We start from the raw sequence: 21,727 nt of genomic DNA, 5'->3' as shown, positions 1-21,727 counted from the left end.
TGGCGCTCGGCCGGCTGGAACGTTCGCTTCTCCGACGTTCCAATGGAACTTTCCCCGCTCGCTCCTCGAACCACGACCCCCTCCCCCTCTCGTCCCTCCAGAACCGGGCCGTTGCTTTGCAGCGGATCCTGCGTGGAGTGGGGGAGAGGCGGGGGCGGGGGCGAGGGGGGCTGGGTGGAAGGGAAAGGGGGCGGGGTGGGAGAAAGAGAGAGAGAGAGAGAGAGAGAGAGTCGGAGCGCTTCTCCTTTTTTTAATTTTTAATTTTTATTTTTAAAGCCGGCCCTGCCAGGAAGCACCACGGTCGCCTCCGAGCTCCTTACGCCCCGTCCAACTCCCGTCTCTCTCGGCCGACGGTCGCAGCGGCGGCCACGGCTCCTCCTTCCCCTCCGATTTCCTCCGCCCTCTCCTCCCGCCGCCGCCGCCGCCGCCCGGCCTCCTGTTGACAAATACACCCGGCCAGGGCGGACGTTGGACTGCGGGGAGCGGCTCCTGAGTCCCCCCCTGCCTGCCTCTGCCCCGCTGGGCGGGTGGGGAGCGCCGACCGACTCTCCAGAAGCTCCTGGAGGCCGGACGGTGCAGAGAAAGCCGGCGGGTCGGTTGGAGGGGATGTGGCAGACTCTGGCCCTGGGCTTGGTCTTCTTCCCGGCTTTCTTCGCCGCTTCCATCCGTAGCCTGCGGTGGCTCGTTCCGGCATGGAGCCTCAAGGACCGGATCCTTCTCAGCGGCAGGTACTGGCTGGCACCGGGCGGGGGGCAAGAAGGAAGGAAGGAAGCCGGGCGGCATCTCGGAGGAAGGCGGGCGGGAGATTCCCCCCACCCCCACCCGGATCTTCTCAGGGAACCGAGGAGGGAGGGGAGCCGTGCAAGAAAGTAGCCGGCGAGCACAGCCGAGAAGCGGGCAACTCCGGCCAACTCGAGAGCGCTTTCGCGGGGATCGAACCTGTTGCTGGCGAAGGAAAAGCGTCTCCTGCTGAGTTGCAGCGGGGGTTGGGGGTGGGGGTGGGGGGAGAGAAGGGCTGGGGAAGAGCAGAGCCCCCCCGCCCTCGCTCCTTCCCGAGGGGTGACATCATGGAGGTGGGCTGTTCCCCGCCCCCACATGGAGGGGAGTCCGGTTGGGAAAGCTACTGCTGGCCCCCAACAGCCCCCCGATGTGCCAAGGACTGTAGGCTCCTGGCTTGGTGTGGCCAAGATTTGATCCTTCTGCACACACACGGAGGGAGGGAGGCAGAGAGAGAGAGAGAGAGACACACACACACACACACAGAAGGAGACACACAGAGGGAGAGAGAGAGAGAGGAGAGAGAGAGAGAGAGACAGAGATAGAGAGAGACAGAGATACACAGAGAGAGACACATGGAGAGAGAGAGAGAGAGAGACAGAGAGAGAGAGACAGAGATACACAGAGAGAGACACATAGAGGGAGAGAGAGAGAGAGAGAGACAGAGAGAGAGAGAGACAGAGATACACAGAGAGAGACACATAGAGGGAGAGAGAGAGAGACAGAGACAGAGAGAGAGACAGAGATACACAGAGAGAGACACATAGAGGGAGAGAGAGAGAGAGAGAGACAGAGAGAGAGACAGAGATACACAGAGAGAGACACATAGAGGGAGAGAGAGAGAGAGAGAGAGACAGAGAGAGAGAGAGACAGAGATACACAGAGAGAGACACATAGAGGGAGAGAGAGAGAGAGACAGAGACAGAGAGAGAGACAGAGATACACAGAGATACACATAGAGGGAGAGAGAGAGAGAGACAGAGATAGAGAGAGACAGAGATACACAGAGAGAGACACATAGAGGAGAGAGAGAGAGGGAGAGAGACAGAGACAGAGAGAGACACAGAGAGACACAGTGACAGAGAGAGACTGACAGAGAGAGACAGAGAGACAGAGACAGAGAAACAGAGACAGAGACAGAGATATAGAGACACACACAGAGACAAATAAAGAAAGAGAGACAGAGATAGAGACAGACAGAGAGAGAGAGAGAGACAGAGAGACACAGTGACAGAGGGAGACTGACAGAGAGAGACAGAGACAGAGAGAAACAGAGATAAAGAGAGACAGAGATAGAGACAGAGAGAGACAGAGAGAGACACACAGAGAGAGACACACAGAGGGAGAGAGAGAGAGGAGAGAGAGAGAGACAGAGACAGAGAGAGACACAGTGACAGAGAGAGACTGACAGAGAGAGACAGAGACAGAGAAACAGAGAGAGATATAGAGACACACACAGAGAGACAGAGATAAAGAAAGAGAGACAGAGATAGAGACAGAGACAGAGAGAGAGAGACAGAGAGAGAGAGACATACAGATAGAGACACACAGAGGGAGAGAGAGAGAGAGAAGATAAGAGAGAGAGAGAGAGAGGTAGGGAGAAACAGAGAGAGAGACACAGACCGAGCCAGAGAGAGACACAGTGACAGAGGGAGACTGACAGAGAGAGACAGAGACAGAGAGAAACAGAGACAGAGAGAGAGAGAGACAGAGACAGAGATAAAGAGAGACAGAGATAAAGAGAGACAGAGACAGAGAGAGAGAGACACACAGAGAGAGACACACAGAGGGAGAGAGAGAGAGAGGAGAGAGAGAGAGACAGAGACAGAGAGAGACACAGTGACAGAGAGAGACTGACAGAGAGAGACAGAGACAGAGAAACAGAGAGAATATAGAGACACACACAGAGAGACAGAGATAAAGAAAGAGAGAGATTGAGACAGAGACAGAGATAGAGACAGAGAGAGAGACAGAGACACACAGATAGAGACACACAGAGGGAGAGAGAGAGAGAGAGAGACAGTGACAGAGAGAGACTGACAGAGAGAGACACAGAGACAGAGACAGAGAGAAACAGAGACAGAGAGATATATATAGAGACACACACAGAGACAGAGATAAAGAAAGAGAGACAGAAATAGAGATAGAGACAGAGAGAGACTGACAGAGAGAGACAGAGACAGAGAGAGGGATATAGAGACACACACAGAGAGACAGTGGTGGGACTCATCTCCAGGGTGGATGAGTCTGCCTACCGAGATGAGGTGGACCAACGGTTGCTTTCGTGGTGTGGAGACAATAACTTGGTCCTCAACCCCAATAAGACCAAGGAGCTTATAGTGGACTGTAGAAGGAACAGATCAGACCTCCAGCCCTGGCTTATCAGTGAAGATCGAGAGGAGCAAGTGTCCAGTTTTAAGTTTCTGGGTGTTACCCTAAAAGAGGACCTGACCTGGGGGTGCTCACATTGCAGCCCTGGTCAAAAGGGCCCAGCAGAGATTAGACTACCTGAGGCTTCTCAGGAAACAGCAGCTGAATGGAAAACTGCTGGTGACCTTCTACCGCTGCACCACAGAGAGTATCTTAACTTACTGCACCTCTGCATGGTTTGCCAATTGCACAGTGGCAGATAGGATGGCACTCCAGAGGGTTAGCATCATTGCCCAGAGGATCCTGGGTTGCCCTCTCCCCTCTTTGGAAGAGCTTTATAGCTCCCGCTGCCTTAAGAAAGTTCAAAACATCCTCAAAGATCCATCTCATCCTGGGCACGCCCTTTTTTTGAACTATTACCATCTGGCAGCCGGTACATGGTAATAATAAAAACAAGGACAAATAGGCTGAAAAACAGCTTCTATCCCGGGGCAGCAACTCTGTTGAAATCTACTGTCTAGTGTAATATTCATGCAATATCACGGGTTTTCCATTCAATGTGTGGAGTGTGAAGGATGCGTGTTTGTGTTTTATTTTCATGGTCATGATGAGCACTGAAGATGGTGTTTGATTTCGTGGTACGAGGTGCAATGACAATGAAGTAAACTAAAACGAAACTAATCCGGATTAAAGGAGGAAGCGTTAATTCAAAATTTACCTGCTGGTCCAAGCAAGCAATCTTTATATGTAGCAAATAGTAAGCCTCCCTTTTTCTCAATTTACAAGGATTCGTTTAGCGACCGTTCGGTGCTACAACAGCAGTGAAAAATCGACTGGTTCTTGCACTTAAGACCATCACAACAATCCTTATGGTCATGAATTCGGGCACTTAGCGACTGGCATATAAGAAGTAGTCCTCACCTTACGACCACGACGGAGACCAGAATTTCTGGGGTTAAGTGAGACGTTAAGCGAGTTATGTCCCATTTTACAACCTTTCTTGCCACGGTTGTTAAGTGAATCGGAGCCATTGTTATGTTAGGAACACGATTGTTAAGTGAATCTGGCTTCCCCATTGGCTTTGCTTGTGAGAAGGTTGCAGAAGGGGGTTCGCCTGACCTTGGGACACTGCAACGGTCGTAAGTATGAACCTGTTGCCCAGCATCTGAATTTTGATTACGTGACTGTGTGGGGGGGATGCTGCTGCCAAGGTCATAACTGTGAAAAGGGTCATAAGTCATAAGTTTCATAAGTTTCAGGGCGGTTGTAACTTTGGTCATTAAATGAACTGTTGTAAGTCGAGGACTACCTGTATCTATGGCTGTTTCAGCATCCTGGGGTTCATGTGATCCCCATTGGTGACCTTCTGCCAAGCAGAGTCAATGGGGCAAGCCAGATTCACTTAACAACTGTGTGATTCACTTAACAGCCATAGGGATTCGCTCAACAACAGCAGCAAAGAAGGAGGCATTAACAAACACAACTCACTTAAGAATGGCTTTGCTTAGCCATGGGAATCCTAGTCCTTATTCTGGTTGTAAATTGAGAACTACATATAATTACACTTTAGCTACAAAACATTAAATACTAGCTGGATACTCGTGCTTTGCTACGAAACTATGTGGTCGGGCTTAGTTTTTGGGGAGGAAAATAAGGGGGGGGGGGATTCTGCCTCTGCCTACCAGCATCCATCGGTATTCATCCAGTTAGCATCCTGTCAGCGTGTGATAGAGTTGAGGGCTGTTTGGAAACTGAAACAGTATTTGCTGTGTGAGCAAGAAGGGCATGGCTTAGCTCAACTGTTCTGTACTAAAGCTGCTTGGTGCTGTGAAACTGAATCTCCTCTGCTTGTGTTTTGCATTTGGAAGAGATTTCTTTTCAGGTGGGGAGGGGGAGTAGAACTCCTTAGCATCAGAGCGTGTTAATAATAAAAATAATAATAATATAGGAAATACTAATAGCTCTGAGGGTCATTTCGAAAAATCCTTTCTTAGCGAACACCTAGAAGCCAAGAGAAACATGCGTGCCAAATTTCAAGTCTGTAGGCTTTACGGTTCTGCAGATTTTGTGATGATGCATGAGTGGTCTTTCACTTTTATATATATAAAACAGGTTTTCCCGAGTTACGACCATTCACTTAGGGACCATTCAATAATTACAATAACACTTTTTCCCACTTATGATCGTTGCAGGATCCTTCTGGACACAGGATCAAAATTCAGACCCTTGGCAACCAACTCATATTTATGATGGTTGCAGTGATTGTTTTTTGTGACCTTCCAATCAGGAAACAGATCAGAGAAGCCAGACTCACTTAACCCCTGCCGATTCACTTAACAATGGTGGCAAGAAAAGGTCATAAAATGGGGCAAAGCTCCCTTAACAAATGTCTCATTGAACAACATAAACTTTGGGCTCAGTTTTGGTTGTAAGTCAAAGGGCTGCCTGGATTTCCTTTTTTTTTTTTTGCTTTTCTGCAGATAATATTTCAGATATGTCTGCTTCCCAATCACCCTGTTCATGTAATCCCATTTAAGCAAGCTGCTAGATCTCATGAGGTAGGAATTTCCTCTCCTCATTTACGTGGGTGTGATGACTGACATGGATTGATTGTTGAAAAAAATGCCACTGTTGTTACTAAGGTGTGAATAAGTGTGAATAAGATATTTGCAAGTGGCAACGCCAGAATTAACTTGATTGAGGTTGGAAAGTGAAACAACCCACCATCAGTCTGATGAAGACTTACTTGTGTTTGCTTAACGACAAAAGTTCGGTCACATGATTGAGCCACTTTATGTACGTCATGCCTTATCACTCTTATGGGCGGGCTCCATTCCGGTCATAACTCAAAGGCTACCTGTATTCAGGTGTAGGCGTTTGTGTAAACGCTTGCCATTCACCAGTGTGCAGTGTCGCTTTTTTTAGTTGGCCGTTGTAACTTCGGTCGCTAAACGAAAGGTTGTAAGTCAAGGACTAGATGTACTTAAAGTGCAGGCCCAGGAATAGAAGGCCCGAGTTCAAATCCACCTTTACTTTTCGATGTTTGCTGCCTTGGGGTCAGCCATTGTCTTTCAGCCTGACCTCGCAGGAACGTTGTAAGAAATATACAGGAACTGGGCTAGTCTGGGGAAGAGAAGGACCAGGGGAGACAGGATAGCAATCTTCCAATATTTGAGGGGCTGCCACAGAGGAGAGGAGGGGGTCAAGCTATTTTCTAAAGCCCTCGAAGGCCAGACAAGGAATCATGGATGGAAACTGATCAAGGAGAGATTCAACCTGGAAATAAGGAGAAACTTTCTGATAGTAAGAGCAATCCACCAGTGAAACAGAAGCTGCCTTCAGAAGTTGTGGGAGCTTCATCACTGGAGGCTTTCAAGAAGAGACTGGACTGCCATCTGTCAGAAATGGTGTAGGGTCTCCCGCTTGGGTGAGGGGGTTGGACTAGATGACCTATAAGGTCCCTTCCAACTCTGATTATCTGTCAAATCCCAAGAAGAATATACTGGGACATTGTTGATTGCTTGTGGAAGTAAAGCTTCACAGCTAAGGAATTTGAACCAGTGACATCTATTTCCCCTTGAGGGTGAGGTGTGCCCTGGATTAAAATGCAAGGAAATAAATTGTGTGGTTGTGCACCCGCAGGGAGGGAGGGGCCCCTTGACAATTAGTGTGACCACAGGGGTGTTACACATCCATCCCTTGTACCTACCTCCTCCCGAAAGAAAATGTGGCAACTTTAGTCCGTGACTAACGCGATCTCATTGAGTAACACCTTGAATTGGGACAGACCAAACCACCAAGAAAAAACTGCCAATGCCAAGGAATTCTTCTTGGTTGAGATCTACCACCTGGAAGGATATTGCTCCTCACTGAGATCTAACTGCTTGACACTTCAGGCTATTTGGGGTTCCCCTGTGCTGCCAATAGCTGCATGGAATGAGTCAACCAGCTAGGGAAGCTCAAAAGAACATTAGGGATAGAAGGATCTTGCACATCTGGAAATATACGCGATAGCCCTCAATTTGCGACAATGCGTTGATTGCTCTCACTGTCAGAAAATTCCTCCTCCTTTCCAGGTTGAATCTCTCCTTGATCAGTTTCCATCCATTATTCCTTGTCTGGCCTTCGGGTGCTTTGGAGAATAGCTTGACCCCCCTTCCTCCTCTCTGTGGCAGCCCCTCAAATATTGGAAGACTGCTATCATGTCTCCTCTGGTCCTTCTCTTCCCTAGACTAGCCAGGCCCAGTTACTGCAACCGGTCATCGTATATTTTAGCCTCCAGGCCTCCAGTCATCTTAGATAGATTCAGATTAGCAGAGTTGGAAGGGACCTTTTAGGTCATCTAGTCCAACCCCCGGCCCAAGCAGGAGACCCTACACTATTTCTAACAAATGGCAGTCCAGTCTTTTCCTGAAAGTCTCAAGTGATGAAGCTCCCACAACTTCCGAAGGCAACTTCTGTTCCGTGGGTTGATCGTTCTCACTGTCAGAAAAATTCTCCTTATTTCCAGGTTGAATCTCTCCTTGATCAGTTTCCATCCATTGTTCCTTGTCTGGCCTTTGGGTGCTTTGGAAAATAGCTTGACCCCTTCCTCCTCTCTGTGGCAGCCCCTCAAGTATTGGAAGACTGTCATCCTGTCTCCCCTGGTCCTTCTCTTCCCTAGACTAGCCAGGCGCAGTTCCTGCAACCGTTCATTGCAGGTTTTAGCCTCCAGTCCCCTCATTATCCTGGTTGCTCTTCTCTCCACTTTTTCTATAATCTCAACATCCTTTTTTATAATGTGGTGACCAAAACTGGGTGAAGTACTCTAGGTGTGGCCTTACTAAGGCTTTATAGAGCGGTATTAGTACCTCACTTGATCTCAATTGTATCCCTCTGTTAATGCAATTTAGGATTGCATTGGATTTTTTGGTTGGCACCGCAAACTGCTGACTCATATTTAGCTGGTTGTCCACTAAGACTCCAAGAATCCTCTCCCAGTTCCTGCTATTGAGCCTGGTTTCACCCAGTCTATATGTGTGGTTTGGGTTTTTCTTGCCTAAGTGTAGGACTTTCCTTTTCTCTACGTTGAATTTCATTCTGTTGGATAGGGCCCAGGGTTCAAGTCTGCCAAAATCCATCTGGATCTTGAGGAAATCTTCTTGGGTGTTGGCTATTTCTACCAGCTTAGTATCAATTTCATTCAAGGTGCACTGCTTCGTGCAGTGGTGGCTAATCTTTTTGGGCTCCCATGCCGAAAATTGCGCTGATGCTCGTGTGCTCGCATGCCAGCACCCGGAAGGCAACGCGCCAGGGGTGGGATTCAAATTTTTTACAACTGGTTCTGTGGGTGTGGCTTAGGTGATGGACGTGGCTTGGTGGTCGTGTTATTGGCTGGACGTGGTCAACTCAGTATCACTCACATCGAGGCACGCATCTCCTTGCCTGGCCTCTCATGACTGTGGGGATGGTGCACCAGTTGTAAGTGTGAAAAACGGTCATAAGTCACTTTTTCCAGTGCCATTGTAACTTTGAATGGTCACTCCACACAAGCAAAGTACCAGCAAAGGAGGGGGGAAAAAATCCAGAGAAGTTCCAGAGACAGGAAGTCTAGTCCTGCCAAGAATGTAATAAGAGTTAACAGAGAGGCAGTTTCTGTCAGCAACACCAGAATGTTTCCTTCCTGCCTTCCTTACAGGATTAGTCCAGTAATTTCTCCTAACAACCGGTTCTCCAAACTGCTTAGAATGTTAACAACCGGTTCTAGCAAATAGGTGCGAACCTGTAGAATCCCACCCCTGCAATGCACGCAGGCCACCCCCACCACCTGTTCATGCCCGTGTGACCCCCTGTGTGTGCCACACATCTCTGTGCATGTGTGCGCAATTCCCCCTGTGCGCCATGTGTCTCTGCGCATGGGCGCAAGACCCCCGTGTACTCCATGCTCTCTGCACATGCGCGAGCATCTCCCGCCCTCCCCCACGTATGCGCACCAGATAGCCGACAATCAGCCGTCAGGCAGCACGCATGCACAGTGGGGCTCTTCCGGGCGACCTGTCGCGTGCTGGAAGAGGTGGCTCTGGGTGCCACTTCTGGCACACGTGCCATAGGTTCGCCGTCACGGGTTAGTGGCTGAAATTTCACTCCCCATTACCATTATTAAACCAGGATTGCCTGTAATTCAGCTTTGCAGGCCTGCAAAGGTTGTAAGTGCGAGGACTGGTTGCCAAGTTAACTTTTTTAAAAATCTCCATTATAGGTGCAAAAGATCGCTAAACAAGGACTATAATACTTCAAGTAGAAAATCGACACAGGAGCAGTAAGGAACTACAGGTTTTTTTCTACTTGCGACCACGACTGGGCCCCCAATTTCCATTACTAAGTGGGACAGTGGTTTCAATGAGTTTTGCCCCATTTTACGACCTTTCATGCCACCGTTGTTAAGTAAATCCGGCTTCCCCATTGACTTTGCTTGTCGGAAGGTCGCAAAAGAGGAATCACGTGACCTTGGGACACAGGGACGTTACTATGAACTAACTATTCATAGTAACTATGAATCCGTTCCAAGCATCCGAATTTTGATCATGTGACCATGGGGGTTGCTGTAATGGTTGTAAGTGTGAAAAATGGTCATAAAGTCATTTTTTTCAGTGCCATGGTAACTTTGAAAAGTCTCTAAATGGATTGTTGTAAGTCAAGGACTACCTGTATATATGGGGATATAAAGAATATTAAAAGTTCAGGTGGTCCTCAACTTATGACCATAATGGAGTCCAGAATTTATGTTGCTTCACTAAGTGAGTTTTGCCCCATTTTATGACTTTTCTTGCCACCGTTGTTTAGTGAATCACTGCGGTTGTTAAGTTAGCAACATGGTCGTTAAGCAAATCTGGCTTCCCCTGTTGACTTTGCTTTTCTGAAGGTCGCAAAAGGGGATCAGGTGACTCCCGGGACACTGCAACCGTCATAAATGTGAGTCAGTTGTCAAGTTAATCATGTGACCACAGGGACACTGCCACCGTCATAAATGTGAGTCAGTTGCCAAAAGCCTGGACTTTAACCGCATGACCCTGGGGATGTTGCAACGGTTGTAAGTATGAAAAAAAGGATCGTGTGTCACTTTTTTCGGCGCCATTGTGACTTCAAACGGTCGCTCAACAAACTGTTGTAAGTCACAGCATATAGATTTGAAACCAGATATATTTTTATTGGGAATCTTACCTGAAGGCTACAACAGAGAATTGACACACTTGATGATGAATGTTTTAACTGCAGCTAGAATTGTATTTGCTCAAAATTGGAAAAATGAGAAAATTCCGATGGAGGAAGAAGTGGTTAAGAAAATAATGGAATGTGCAGAAATGTGCAGACGGACATTAGCAATTAGCAAGAAAAAGCATTATAAGATATGGGATTTATTCTACCAATGGCTAGATAGAAAAGTAGGAAATTGAAGTATAATACAATAGCAACGATATGTTACAACTGATTATTTTGGAATGAATTACAACACGAACAAAAATGAGTAAGAATTGAGATTTGCTATAAAATATGGAATTGAAATTAAAGTCTAATGATGGTCTAATAATATACCATGGTATGGAAAAATTAATCAATGCAATATGAATGTAAATTTAAGGGTAAAAGACTATAGATATTGTGCACAAGTTTCATGTACCAACCGACACACTGTATAACTGAAAGAAAGTTTTATTTTTTGTTTTATGTTTGTTGTAAAAAAAATTTAAAAATTCTAAAACAAAAGCAAAAACGAACTGTTGTAAGTCAAGGACTACCTATATTCCAGAACATTGGAGGAGGTCATTTTTTTTTCTTTTAGAAAACAAACCAAAAAAAAAAAAAGCTTGTTAAGGGAAGAATTATTCCGCTTTTGGGTCCAAAGTTTCTCAGACCAGTTTGCGAAATCAGTAGCACAAGAGAGTGTGATTGTCGGGCTTTGCAGATGGAATAAAGTGCGATACACGAGGTAAAACACACGAGGTAAAACACACGGGGAGGGAGAAGGGAAAAAAAGCAGGCTTAAATTCCCCCCTTCGCCGCTCTTTGTGAATTTCTGCAAAAAACAACCAACCCCACGTGGGATTTTCCTGAATGGAGTTCGGTTTAAAAGCGGAGGGAAATTTAGTAACCATCAGACCTCAAAAAATATTCCGAGAATTGCTTCATTTCCTTCTTCCTTGCTGACTTTGGGGTGGTTTCTGTTAACCAGCAGAAAACATCATCAACAACAACAAGAAGAAGAAAAAAACAGTTAAATTCTACAACTTAGGACGACTTTCCATAATCGTTGCTCTGCTGGGAGTGATATTTGGTGGCAGACTGTTCTTTTTTTGTGTATTTTTTTTTTAAGACAAACATATACAGACAAAAACATAAAAACATAAAACCATCTTTCAACTGTGTGTCAGTTGGTTACAAATATTTTGTGCCATCCTTTCATAGTCCTTACTCACAAGTTGTAAAGGTTCTCAAATTGTCAATCTAAAATATATGCTTATGTATCTATCAGTTATTAATCATTCGTTTGACTAAACTATTATTCCATCATTTCATACGAGATATTCTAGATTTTATTATAAATTTATATTATACATTCCTCCAATGGTTATATATTTTGTATTATATTCTATATCAATCTATTAATCTTCTATTACAAAACTTCCTAGTCTATTTCATTGCCATGTCTTTTTATCTAACCGTTGATAAAATAAGTCCCATATCATATAAAATCGTTTATCTTCTTGTTCTCTAATTTCAAATGTCAATTTACTCATTTCAGCACAGTCCATAATTTTCTTAATAGCTTCCTCCTGCATAGGTATTTTTTCATTTTTCCAATTCTTGGCAAATACAATTCTAGCCGTTGTTAAAAAACATTTACAATCATATATTTCAATTCTTTATTGTGCAGTATATTCCCGGTATAATTCCCAATAAAAATATATCTGGTTTAAAGTCTATGTGTTGTTTTATCATTTTTTCCCCAACCAGGTGTGGATTTTAGTCCAATATCTTTTTGTATCCGAACATGTCCAGGTGGGTAGACTGCTCTTGAGGCTGGCGGCTCTACTGTACAGCCGACAAGATTATTATTTTTTCCTTCTGCTTGCCGTCGCGAGCAATACGGCTGATTCCTGGAAAGGGCATTTTTAAAACAACACCCACCCACCCCCAAAAAATTGTCCTTCTTCGCTTACCTTTTGGGCAGGGTGGGGTAAGCTGCCACCGATTCGCCGGGTTTGGGAGAACCGGTACCAAACCGGTAGCTAATTTTATGGCCGGTTTGGCAAACCAGCAAATCCCAACCCTGGCTGGCCCCAGCCACCCCTCCTCCTCCTCTCCCAGGGGTCCCCACGCGGCCTCGTTTGGATCCCAGGTAAGTATAGGGCCCGCGTGGAGGCTTGAGGAGGGTGAAAATGGGCCTCTCAGAGGCTCTGGGGCTGGAAAACGGGCCTGTTTCTGGCTTCCAGAGGGCCTCCTGAGCTTGGGAAGGCCGCTTTTTTCCCTCTTGGAGGCTCGAGCAAAGCCTCCGGAGTCCGGGAGGGTGAAAAGCCCCCCCCCACTGTGGTGCAGGAGGCCAACTAGGCCACACCCACCATGGCAATGCCTACCCAGCAACCGGCAGAGAACCGGTTGTTAAATTTTTGAGGTCCACCCTGATTTGGGGGTGCCTTCTGTGACCCAACCAACAAGGCCTGTCTCCCCGGAGAGGAGTAAACCTGGAGGAAGGAATGTCTTAAAACCGCTGGGTGCCCTTGTGCAAATTTGGACCCAGGGTGGATTAAGAGTAGGATGAAACGAAAGCCGAAGTTATTGATTTAAGGATATTGACACGGCGATCCAGACACCTTCCCCGATTTCACGGGAAGTTATTTCTGGCACGACGTTTCTTTAGTGTTTATCCTCCTCTACCTGCCCTCCTTTCCCCAGTTTACACAGCTACACCTGAGATACACCTGGTTCCTGGCTTCATCGCCCAAAATAAAGCTTTTGGCCTACGAGTATGGGACAATTTCGGTCGTAAGTCGCAGCAGTGTGTCATCACAAGTCCAATTCTGTGATGGGGGTTTTTTTTTTTTTTGGGTGGTGGTGATCGTTGGGTGAGCCATGCCGTTGTTGAGCGAGCCCATTGTTTGCTATGGGACGTTATTTCAATAAAGGAGAATATTTGTGGCTCTGGGGTCCTTGCTGCTTTTTAAACTTGGTGTTTTTCTTGGAGACATTTCATGACCCAGCTAGGTAACATCATTAGTGCAAGAAGGGAGAGGGGTTTTGGGGAGGAGGAGGAGGAGGAGGAGGAGGAGGAGGAGGAGGAGGGGAGGGAGGAGGAGGAGGAGGAGGAGGAGGAGATGATAATGGAGTCCTTGATGCTCTCTGAGCTTGGTGGTTTTCTTGCAGACATTTCATGACCCAACTAGGTAACATCATCAGTGCTAGAAGGAAGAGGGGTTTTTGGGAGGAGGAGGAGGAGGAGGAGGAGGAGGAGGAGGAGATAATGGAGTCCTTGATGTCCTCTGAGCTTGGTGGTTTTCTTGCAGACATTTAATGACCCAACTAGGCAACATTATCAGTGCTAGGAGAGAGAGCGGTTTTTGGAAGGAGGAGGAGGACAATGACTGTGGGATTGGTGTTTGAGAATTTGGGAGTTTTTGCAGACGTTACCCAACTAGGTAACATCATCAGTGCCAGAATGTCCTTTGTACTACTGATGATGTTACCTAGTTGGGTCATGAAACATCTGCAAGAAAACAACCAAGAAGCGCCATGATTTGACAGAAACTGAAGGTAAACGTTGGTTTCCGGCAAAGAGGTTGTAAATTGTAATCATGGGACAGCGGGATGCCACCAATAGCCATAAATGCTGGTTTAGGCTGGTTGCTGAGTGCCTAAAATGTGGTTATATGACCACGGGTAAGGGAGGGGGAACCGGTGGTCGAAACTTCGAATCAGGATCATAAGTAGCTTTTGCGGGGGCCCGTTGTAATTTCCAAACTATTGTTAAATCAAGGAGGATCTGTACTTTGGAGAGATCTTGTTCAAACAAATATTTGAAGGATTTTCTTCTGATGCAAACCCTTGTCCAATAAAACAAACACGAACCAAAGGGAACCCTTTAATGATTCTTACGAATCCCCGGTTAAAAGGCTGCTTATCACTAATTAACTTTGATAAGCACGAGCCTCGCCAAAACTGTGCAAGGCTGCCAAGAATAACAGATAAGGTTACCTAGAAATATTTTACAACACAAGAGTCTTCAAATACCAGCTTAAGATACTGCAATGTCCACAAGGCTGGAGTTTCAAAACGTCTTTGCTTCCTGCAAAGAACGTCCGATTCACAGCTGGCTTTTATCTTCTTGAAGGAGGGGCCATGACCTTGCAGCCTTACTCCCGAGTCGCCCAGGTGCTGCTGCAGCTGCTCTTTCCTACGAGGAGCCCTGCGCGCGTACGCCGCACTTGGCACAGGCTCCTCGGGAACTCCTCATCGCTGCTGCCAGCCCCCACAATCTCTGAAGGCAGCAATCCACTCCCTAATGGTCCTGGCCCCTCATCTGAGTCCTCGCTCTCCTCAGCCATCTGTACCTGCTGCCGGCTAACCACAACAGATATAGGGGGGGGGGGGGGGGGGGGGGGGGGGGGGGGGGGGGGGGGGGGGGGGGGGGGGGGGGGGGGGGGGGGGGGGGGGGGGGGGGGGGGGGGGGTCCGTCCTCAACTTAACAACCGTTCGTTTAGTGACCATTCCAAGTTACAGCGGCGCCGAAAAAACCCAGACTTACGACCATTTTTCACACTGACAGCATTCCCATGGTCACCTGAGCCAAATTCGGTCACTTGGCAACTGACTCAGATTTACGACACTTGCGGTGTCCCCGGGGCGGGGCTTGTGTGATCCCTTTCGTGTCCTTCCAACAAACTAAGTCCACAGGAGGGGGATCCAGATTCGCTTAACAACAGTGTGACTCACTTAACAACCACGGGGATTCGTTTAACACCAGCGGCAAGAGAAGGTCGTAAAATGGGACACGAGATTCACGCAATAATTGTCTTGTTTATAAGCCATGGAAATTTGGGGGGGCTCAGCTGTTGTCGTAAGTCGAGGACTGCCTCTTCCATGTGAATTTTAGACGTGATTTGCAAATTTTTAAGCTGTTTTTTTTTTGTTTTTTTTTTATCCTCGCTCTTTTTATGTTTGGGGCACGGGAAGGGAAGGAAGGCAGTTTGGGGATTATTGAAGGCCTTGGAAACTCAGCGGTGTGAAGTTGAAAGTGGGTCGCTGACAAAGAGAGGCTGTGTTGCCTTTCTTGGATAAATTGGCTCAGCCAATTGCTGAGTCCCCGTCAAACGAGGAGGGGAGTTGGAAGGGTTTTCTTGAGGTCATCTAGCCCAGCCCTGCTTGTTCCTCTGGGGGTTGTTATTTGTCCTTGGTCGCCTTGATTTTGCTTTTCTTGTATTGTGACTTGTTTTGGAAACATGTTTAACCATTTGTAGATAAACGGCTGGGGGATTCTGGGAGCTGGACTCCAGTCATCTTGAAGTATGCTGGCTGAGGGATTCTGGGAGTTGACGTCCACCCATCTTAAAGCATGCTGGCTGGGGGATTCTGGGAGTTGAAGTCCACCCATCTTAAAGCATGCTGGCTGGGGGATTCTGGGAGTTGAAGTCCACCCATCTTAAAGCTTGCTGGCTGAGGGATTCTGGGAGTTGAAGTCCACCCATCTTAAAGCATGCTGACTGGGGAATTCTGGGAGTTAAAGTCCACCCATCTTAAAGCATGCTGGCTGAGGGATTCTGGGAGTTGAAGTCCACCCATCTTAAAGCATGCTGACTGGGGAATTCTGGCAATTGAGATCCACCCAGCTTAAACCTGCCAAGATTTAAAAATACTGTTCTAAAATGTTGCGACAGATTTGTACCTAGCCAGTCTTCAAAGGTGACCAGTGAAAAAGTCCACCTCCTGTCTGGGCCACTGTCAATTTCTCTTAAATTGAGCTTGATCTTGTGAAATTTCCCCCCCCCCTCCTAATATTGCACCAGAATCTGCCTTAAATATTTATTTGGGACGTAAACCAAGTTAAACTCAAGCGGAGATAAACATGATTCTGTCCCTTCTGGTTCTTGCAGTAGCTGGCCGTATACAAAAATACAAATGCAGCTTGGTTTTTTTCTTCTGGTTATGTTAATTTTGTTTTCTATTGTGTCATTAGAGGGTTTGCTGAATTTATTCATTCATCCATTTGGCAGATTATTTTATGGTTACCCATCCGGTTTGTGCATATAAGATGGGCAGCCTCGTGCCTTCTTTTGCTACATAAATAAAATGTAGCATTTCCTGTTAATTGATATGGAGAGGTAGAGTGTTCATGCATATGGAGGCTCTCTGGGTGTTTCCAACCCCTCCTCTGACAGCCGTTTTCAGTCACCCAGTCGTCTTTTCATGCCCGAGGTAGAATTTGAACTCATTTCGTCCTTGTGATCTGGGCAAAGTCACCCAATTGGCTTTCATGGCTAAAGTAGGACTAGAATTCACCGTCTCCTGGTGATTGGCCCAAAGTCACCCAGCCGGCTTTCATGCCTAAGGCGGGACTAGAACTCACCGCTCCTGGTGATTGGCCCAAAGTCACCCAGCCGGCTTTCATGCCTAAGCGGACTAGAACTCACCGTCTCCTGGTGATTGGCCCAAAGTCACCCAGCCGGCTTTCATGCCTAAGGCGGACTAGAACTCACGTCTCCTGGTGATTGGCCCAAAGTCACCCAGCCGGCTTTCATGCCTAAGGCGGACTAGAACTCCCGTCTCCTGGTGATTGGCCCAAAGTCACCCAGCCGGCTTTCATGCCTAAGGCGGGACTAGAACTCACCGTCTCCTGCCTTCTAGTGTGATGCCTTACACACCACTAGATCAAACTGACTCTCTTCAATAGAATTGAAGGGATCTTAGAGGTCATCTAGATCATCTCCCAGGGCAGGATCCACCATGCTATAAAATGCTTGTTTTGATCTGTGCATTGTTTTTATTGATTATTGTATGCCCTCCAGAGTCCCTTCCCGTGAGATGGGTTGTTATATACGTCTGAATGTAGGGAGTCCTTGACTAACACCTGTAATGGAGACCGGAATTTCAGTTGTTAAAGACGGCGGTTGCTGAGTGAGTCGCGTCTGGTTTTACAACCAGTTTTGGCCAACTTTGTGGTGGCCATTTTTATGACCTCTTTTGCCATGGCTGTTAGGCAAATCATCTGAAGTTGTTAAGTGAATAATGTGGTTGTTAAGCCGACATATCTTGACGTCTGCCGTCATCGTTCTGACTGACAAACCCAACCAAAGCAAGCCCGATCGAGACGATCCAATCTCGAATGCAAAACATTCTTGAGTATATCATATCGGCAAAGATGAGGGCAAAACCCAATCTAGCTAATTCCCACGCAGACCCTGCATAGTTCAAGTTCAGGTTCTCCCTCCCCTTATATAAGACCAGGTCACATTGTCCAATGGAGTTCTTTGGTATTGTTGTGAGAAAGTCTGGGAAAGTTCTGGTAAACCCCTGCTGAAGTGTCCTTGGTTCCCATAGCTGGCATGGTGATGTCTGGAATGAAATTTCTATCTCTCCCTTCCCTCCCTCCAGAGTTCGTTGGCAAGCTGAAAGGTGATAATAGTCGCAGCAGCAAAAATGTCTTTTGAAGCTTGACATCTGCTGGCTGGGGTATTCTGGGAGTTGAAGTCCACCCATCTTAAAGCATGCAGGCTGGGGGATTCTGGGAGTTGACGTCCACCCATCTTAAAGCATGCTGGCTGGGGGATTCTGGGAATGGACGTCCAGCCATCTTAAAGCATGCTCATTGGGGAATTCTGTGAGTGACAGTCCACCCATCTTAAAGTATGCTGGCTGGGGAATTCTGGGAGTTGAATTCCACCTATCTGAATGCATGCAGATTGTGGGATTCTGGGTGTGGAAGTCCACTCATCTTAAACTCAATGTTAACCTCTCCAAACTTGATCGCAGAAAGTACGACTTCAGCAGCTGAGTGGTTAATGGCTGGAATGCACTACCTGATTCTGTTGTTACATCCTCAAACCCCCCCCCCCCCACTCCTTTAACCACAAACTATCCACTATTGACCTCACCCCATTCCTAAGAGGTCTGTAAAGGGCGTGCATAAGCACACCAGAGTGCCTACCGTCCCTGTCCTATTGCCCTCATTTATTTGTTACCCCTTTCCTGTATTCTTACTCATGTTTATACATATACCTATCATCTTGTCAGCAATTGACAAATCAAATAAATAAAATAAAATAAAAGATAGATGATAGATAGATAGATAGATAGATAGATAGATAGATAGATGAAGTAAGAGAAAAAGATGATATATATATAGACAGACAGACAGATAGATAACCGTAGATAGATAGATAGATAGATAGATAGATAGATAGATAGATAGATAGATAGATAGATAGATAGAAAGATAAGATAAGATAAGATAAGATAAGATAAGATAAGATAAGATAAGATAAGATAAGATAAATTTATTGTCATTGTACTCAGAACCTGAGAACAACGAAATAAGGTAGATAGATAGATAGATAGATAGATAGATAGATAGATAGATAGATAGATAGATGAAGTGAGAGAAGGAGATGATAGATATATAGACAGACAGACAAATAGATAACCGTAGATAGATAGATAGATAGATAGATAGATAGATAGATAGATAGATAGATAGATATGAAGTGAGAGAAAGAGGAAAATAGATAGATGATAGACAAATAGATAGATAGATAGATAGATAGATAGATAGATAGATAGATAGATAGATAGATAGATAGATAGATGAAGTAAGAGAAAAAGATGATGGATATATAGATAGACAGACAGACAGACAGATAGATAACTGTAGATAGATAGATATATGATAGATAGATAGATAGATAGATAGATAGATAGATAGATAGATAGATAGATAGATAGATAGATAGATAGATAGATGATAGATAGATAGATAGATAGATAGATAGATAGATAGATAGATAGATAGATAGATAGATAGATAGATAGATAGATGAAGTGAAATGATAGATATATAGACAGACAGACAGATAGATAACTGTGGATAGATAGATAGATAGATAGATAGATAGATAGATAGATAGATAGATAGATGAAGTGAAATGATAGATATATAGACAGACAGACAGATAGATAACCGTGGATAGATGATAGATAGATAGATAGATAGATAGATAGATAGATAGATAGATAGATAGATAGATAGATAGATAGATAGATAGATAGATGATAGATAGATACATTAAACTATCCACTACTATCCACTATTGACCTCACCCCATTCCTAAGAGGTCTGTAAGGGGCATGCATAAGTGCACAATTGTGCCTACTGTCCCTGTCCTATTGCCCCCATTTATTCGTACCTCTTTCCTGTATTCTCACTCATGTTTATACTTATACCTATGATCTTGTAAGTGGTTGACAAATCAAATAAATAAATAAAAATAAAGCATTCTGGCTAGAGAATTCTGGGAATTGAAGTCTGTCCATCTGAACCCATGCTGACTGGGGAATTCTGGCAGTTGAAGTCCACCTATCTTAAAGTTGCCAAGATCGAAAAATACTGTTCCAGATAACTGTAGCCTGCTATCCTATCTTCTCTTATTCCTGTGAACTAAGCATACCCAGTTCGTTTAACTCCCCCACCGTTATCTCGACCCGTTGCAAGTTTCCGGTTGCCTCCAGAGATATTTCATATTTTTGACTGTCTGTTTTTCTCTCTTCTCTTTTTCGTCACCTCCCTTATTCTGACTTTAATTTTTCTTTCTCCTCCAGGCTCGTCTCCTCCATCCAAGCCACCATGGCCACCTTCTCGGGCCTGGTTGTCATTTTCAGCTGCACAGACGTGGTACACGACAGGTAACCAAAAAACGTGGCCTTTTCGGAAAAGAGGAAACAAAACTAACAGGCATGTGAAATCCTGCCTGCACTTTGGACAGCGTGTTCACCTGCCAAGATAGGACATTCCAGAATCAGATGGGATGTCAGACAAATAGCAGAGTGACACCAGGTATCCTCAAGGCCGTAAATGGGTAATCATTAGCCATTTACGGCTAAAGCCGGAGCACCAATTTCAAAATACTTGATTTTTTTTCACTACGATTGAGCCCCCACAACGTCCATCGTTGACCGAGACAATCGCAAAGTGAGTTTTGCCCCATTTTAACAGATAACAGATAATCAGAGTTGGAAGGGACCTTGTAGGTCATCTAGTCCAACCCCCCCACCCAAGCAGGAGATCCTACACCATTTCTGACAAATGGCAGTCCAATCTCTTCTTGAAAGCTTCCAGTGATGAAGCTCCCACAACTTCTGAGGGCAACGTCTGATCCACTGCTTGATTGTTCTCACTGTCAGAAAGTTTCTCCTTATTTCCAGGCTAAATTTCTCTTGTTTAGTTTCCATCCATTGTTCCTTGTCTGGCCTTCGGGTGCCTTGGAAAATAGTTTGACCCCTTCCTCCTCTCTGTGGCAGCCCCTCAAGTATTGGAAGACTGTCATGATATCTCCCCTGGTCCTTCTCTTCCCTAGACTAGCCAGGCCCAGTTCCTGCAACCGTTCTTCGTATGTTTTAGCCTCCAGTCCCCTCATCATCCTGGTTGCTCTTCTCTGCACTTTTTCTGGAGTCTCAACATCCTTTTTTATAGTGTGGTGACCAAAACTGGGTGAAGTACTCTAGGTGTGGTCTTACCAAGGCTTTATAGAGTAGTATTCGTACCTCACTTGATCTCGATTGTATCCCTCTGTTAATGCTACTTAGGATTGCATTGGATTTTTTGGTTGGCACCGCAGACTGCTGACTCATATTTAGTTGGTTGTCCACTAAGACTCCAAGATCCCCCTCCCAGTTCCTGCTATTTAGCCTGGTTTCACCCAGTCTATATGTGTGGTTTGGGTTTTTCTTGCCTGAGTGTAGGACTTTCCTTTTCTCTACGTTGAATTTCATTTTGTTGGATACGGCCCAGTGTTCTAGTCTGTCAAGATTCATCTTTTACAACCTTTACTCGCCACCGTTGTTAAGCGAAACACTGCAGTCATTGAGGGAGCCACATGGTTGTTAAGTGAATCCGGATTCTGCTGTTAACTCAGCTTGTCAGAAGCATGTCAAAGAGGATCACGTGACCCCCGGGGGAACACTGGAACTGTCGTAAATCTGAGTCAGTGGCCAAGCGTCCAGATTTTGATCACGTGTCCATGGAGGCTGTGTGCAATGGTCGTAAGTGTGAAAAACGGTCAGAGGTCACTTTTTGCAATGCCATTGTGAGTTTGAATGGTCAGTAAAGGAATGATTGTAAATTGAAGACTGCCTGTATTATTTATCAAACCTGTACATCACCCATCTCACCAAAGGTGGTTTACAGACATTGAATAAATGTCATGTGAAGTGTGAATGCCACTTTATAAGGCCTTGGTAAGGCCACACTTGGAATGCTGCATCCAGTTTTGGTTGCCACGATGTAAAAAAGATACTGAGGCTCTGGAAAGAGTGCAGAGAAGAGCCACAAAGAGGATTAGGG

At 45.7% G+C, this 21,727-nt stretch overlaps 1 protein-coding gene across 3 annotated transcripts in view; it reads left to right on the top strand.

Annotated features, from left to right (window-relative positions):
• Positions 1–325: 325 nt before the first annotated feature.
• The window catches only part of TLCD3A (TLC domain containing 3A), a 42,699-nt gene continuing 21,297 nt past the window's right edge, over positions 326–21,727 (top strand). Inside the window, exons 1-3 of one of the 3 annotated variants that reach the window (XM_087972439.1) lie at positions 339–728; positions 5,628–5,705; positions 19,987–20,070. In XM_087972439.1, the coding sequence (XP_087828565.1) occupies positions 5,701–5,705; positions 19,987–20,070 (89 nt within the window). In that variant the 5' untranslated portion in view covers positions 339–728; positions 5,628–5,700. Of the gene's footprint in view, positions 729–5,627; positions 5,706–19,986; positions 20,071–21,727 lie in introns of all 3 variants that reach the window. The other 2 variants (XM_087972512.1, XM_087972390.1) reach the window with 2 other exon arrangements.

Source organism: Notechis scutatus, chromosome 1, assembly GCF_049901735.1.
Source record: "Notechis scutatus isolate UNSWTSFEM ecotype Mainland chromosome 1, rNotScu1.2, whole genome shotgun sequence".
Taxonomy (NCBI): Eukaryota; Metazoa; Chordata; class Lepidosauria; order Squamata; family Elapidae; genus Notechis; species Notechis scutatus.
This window is presented reverse-complemented; position numbering and strand designations above follow the sequence as displayed.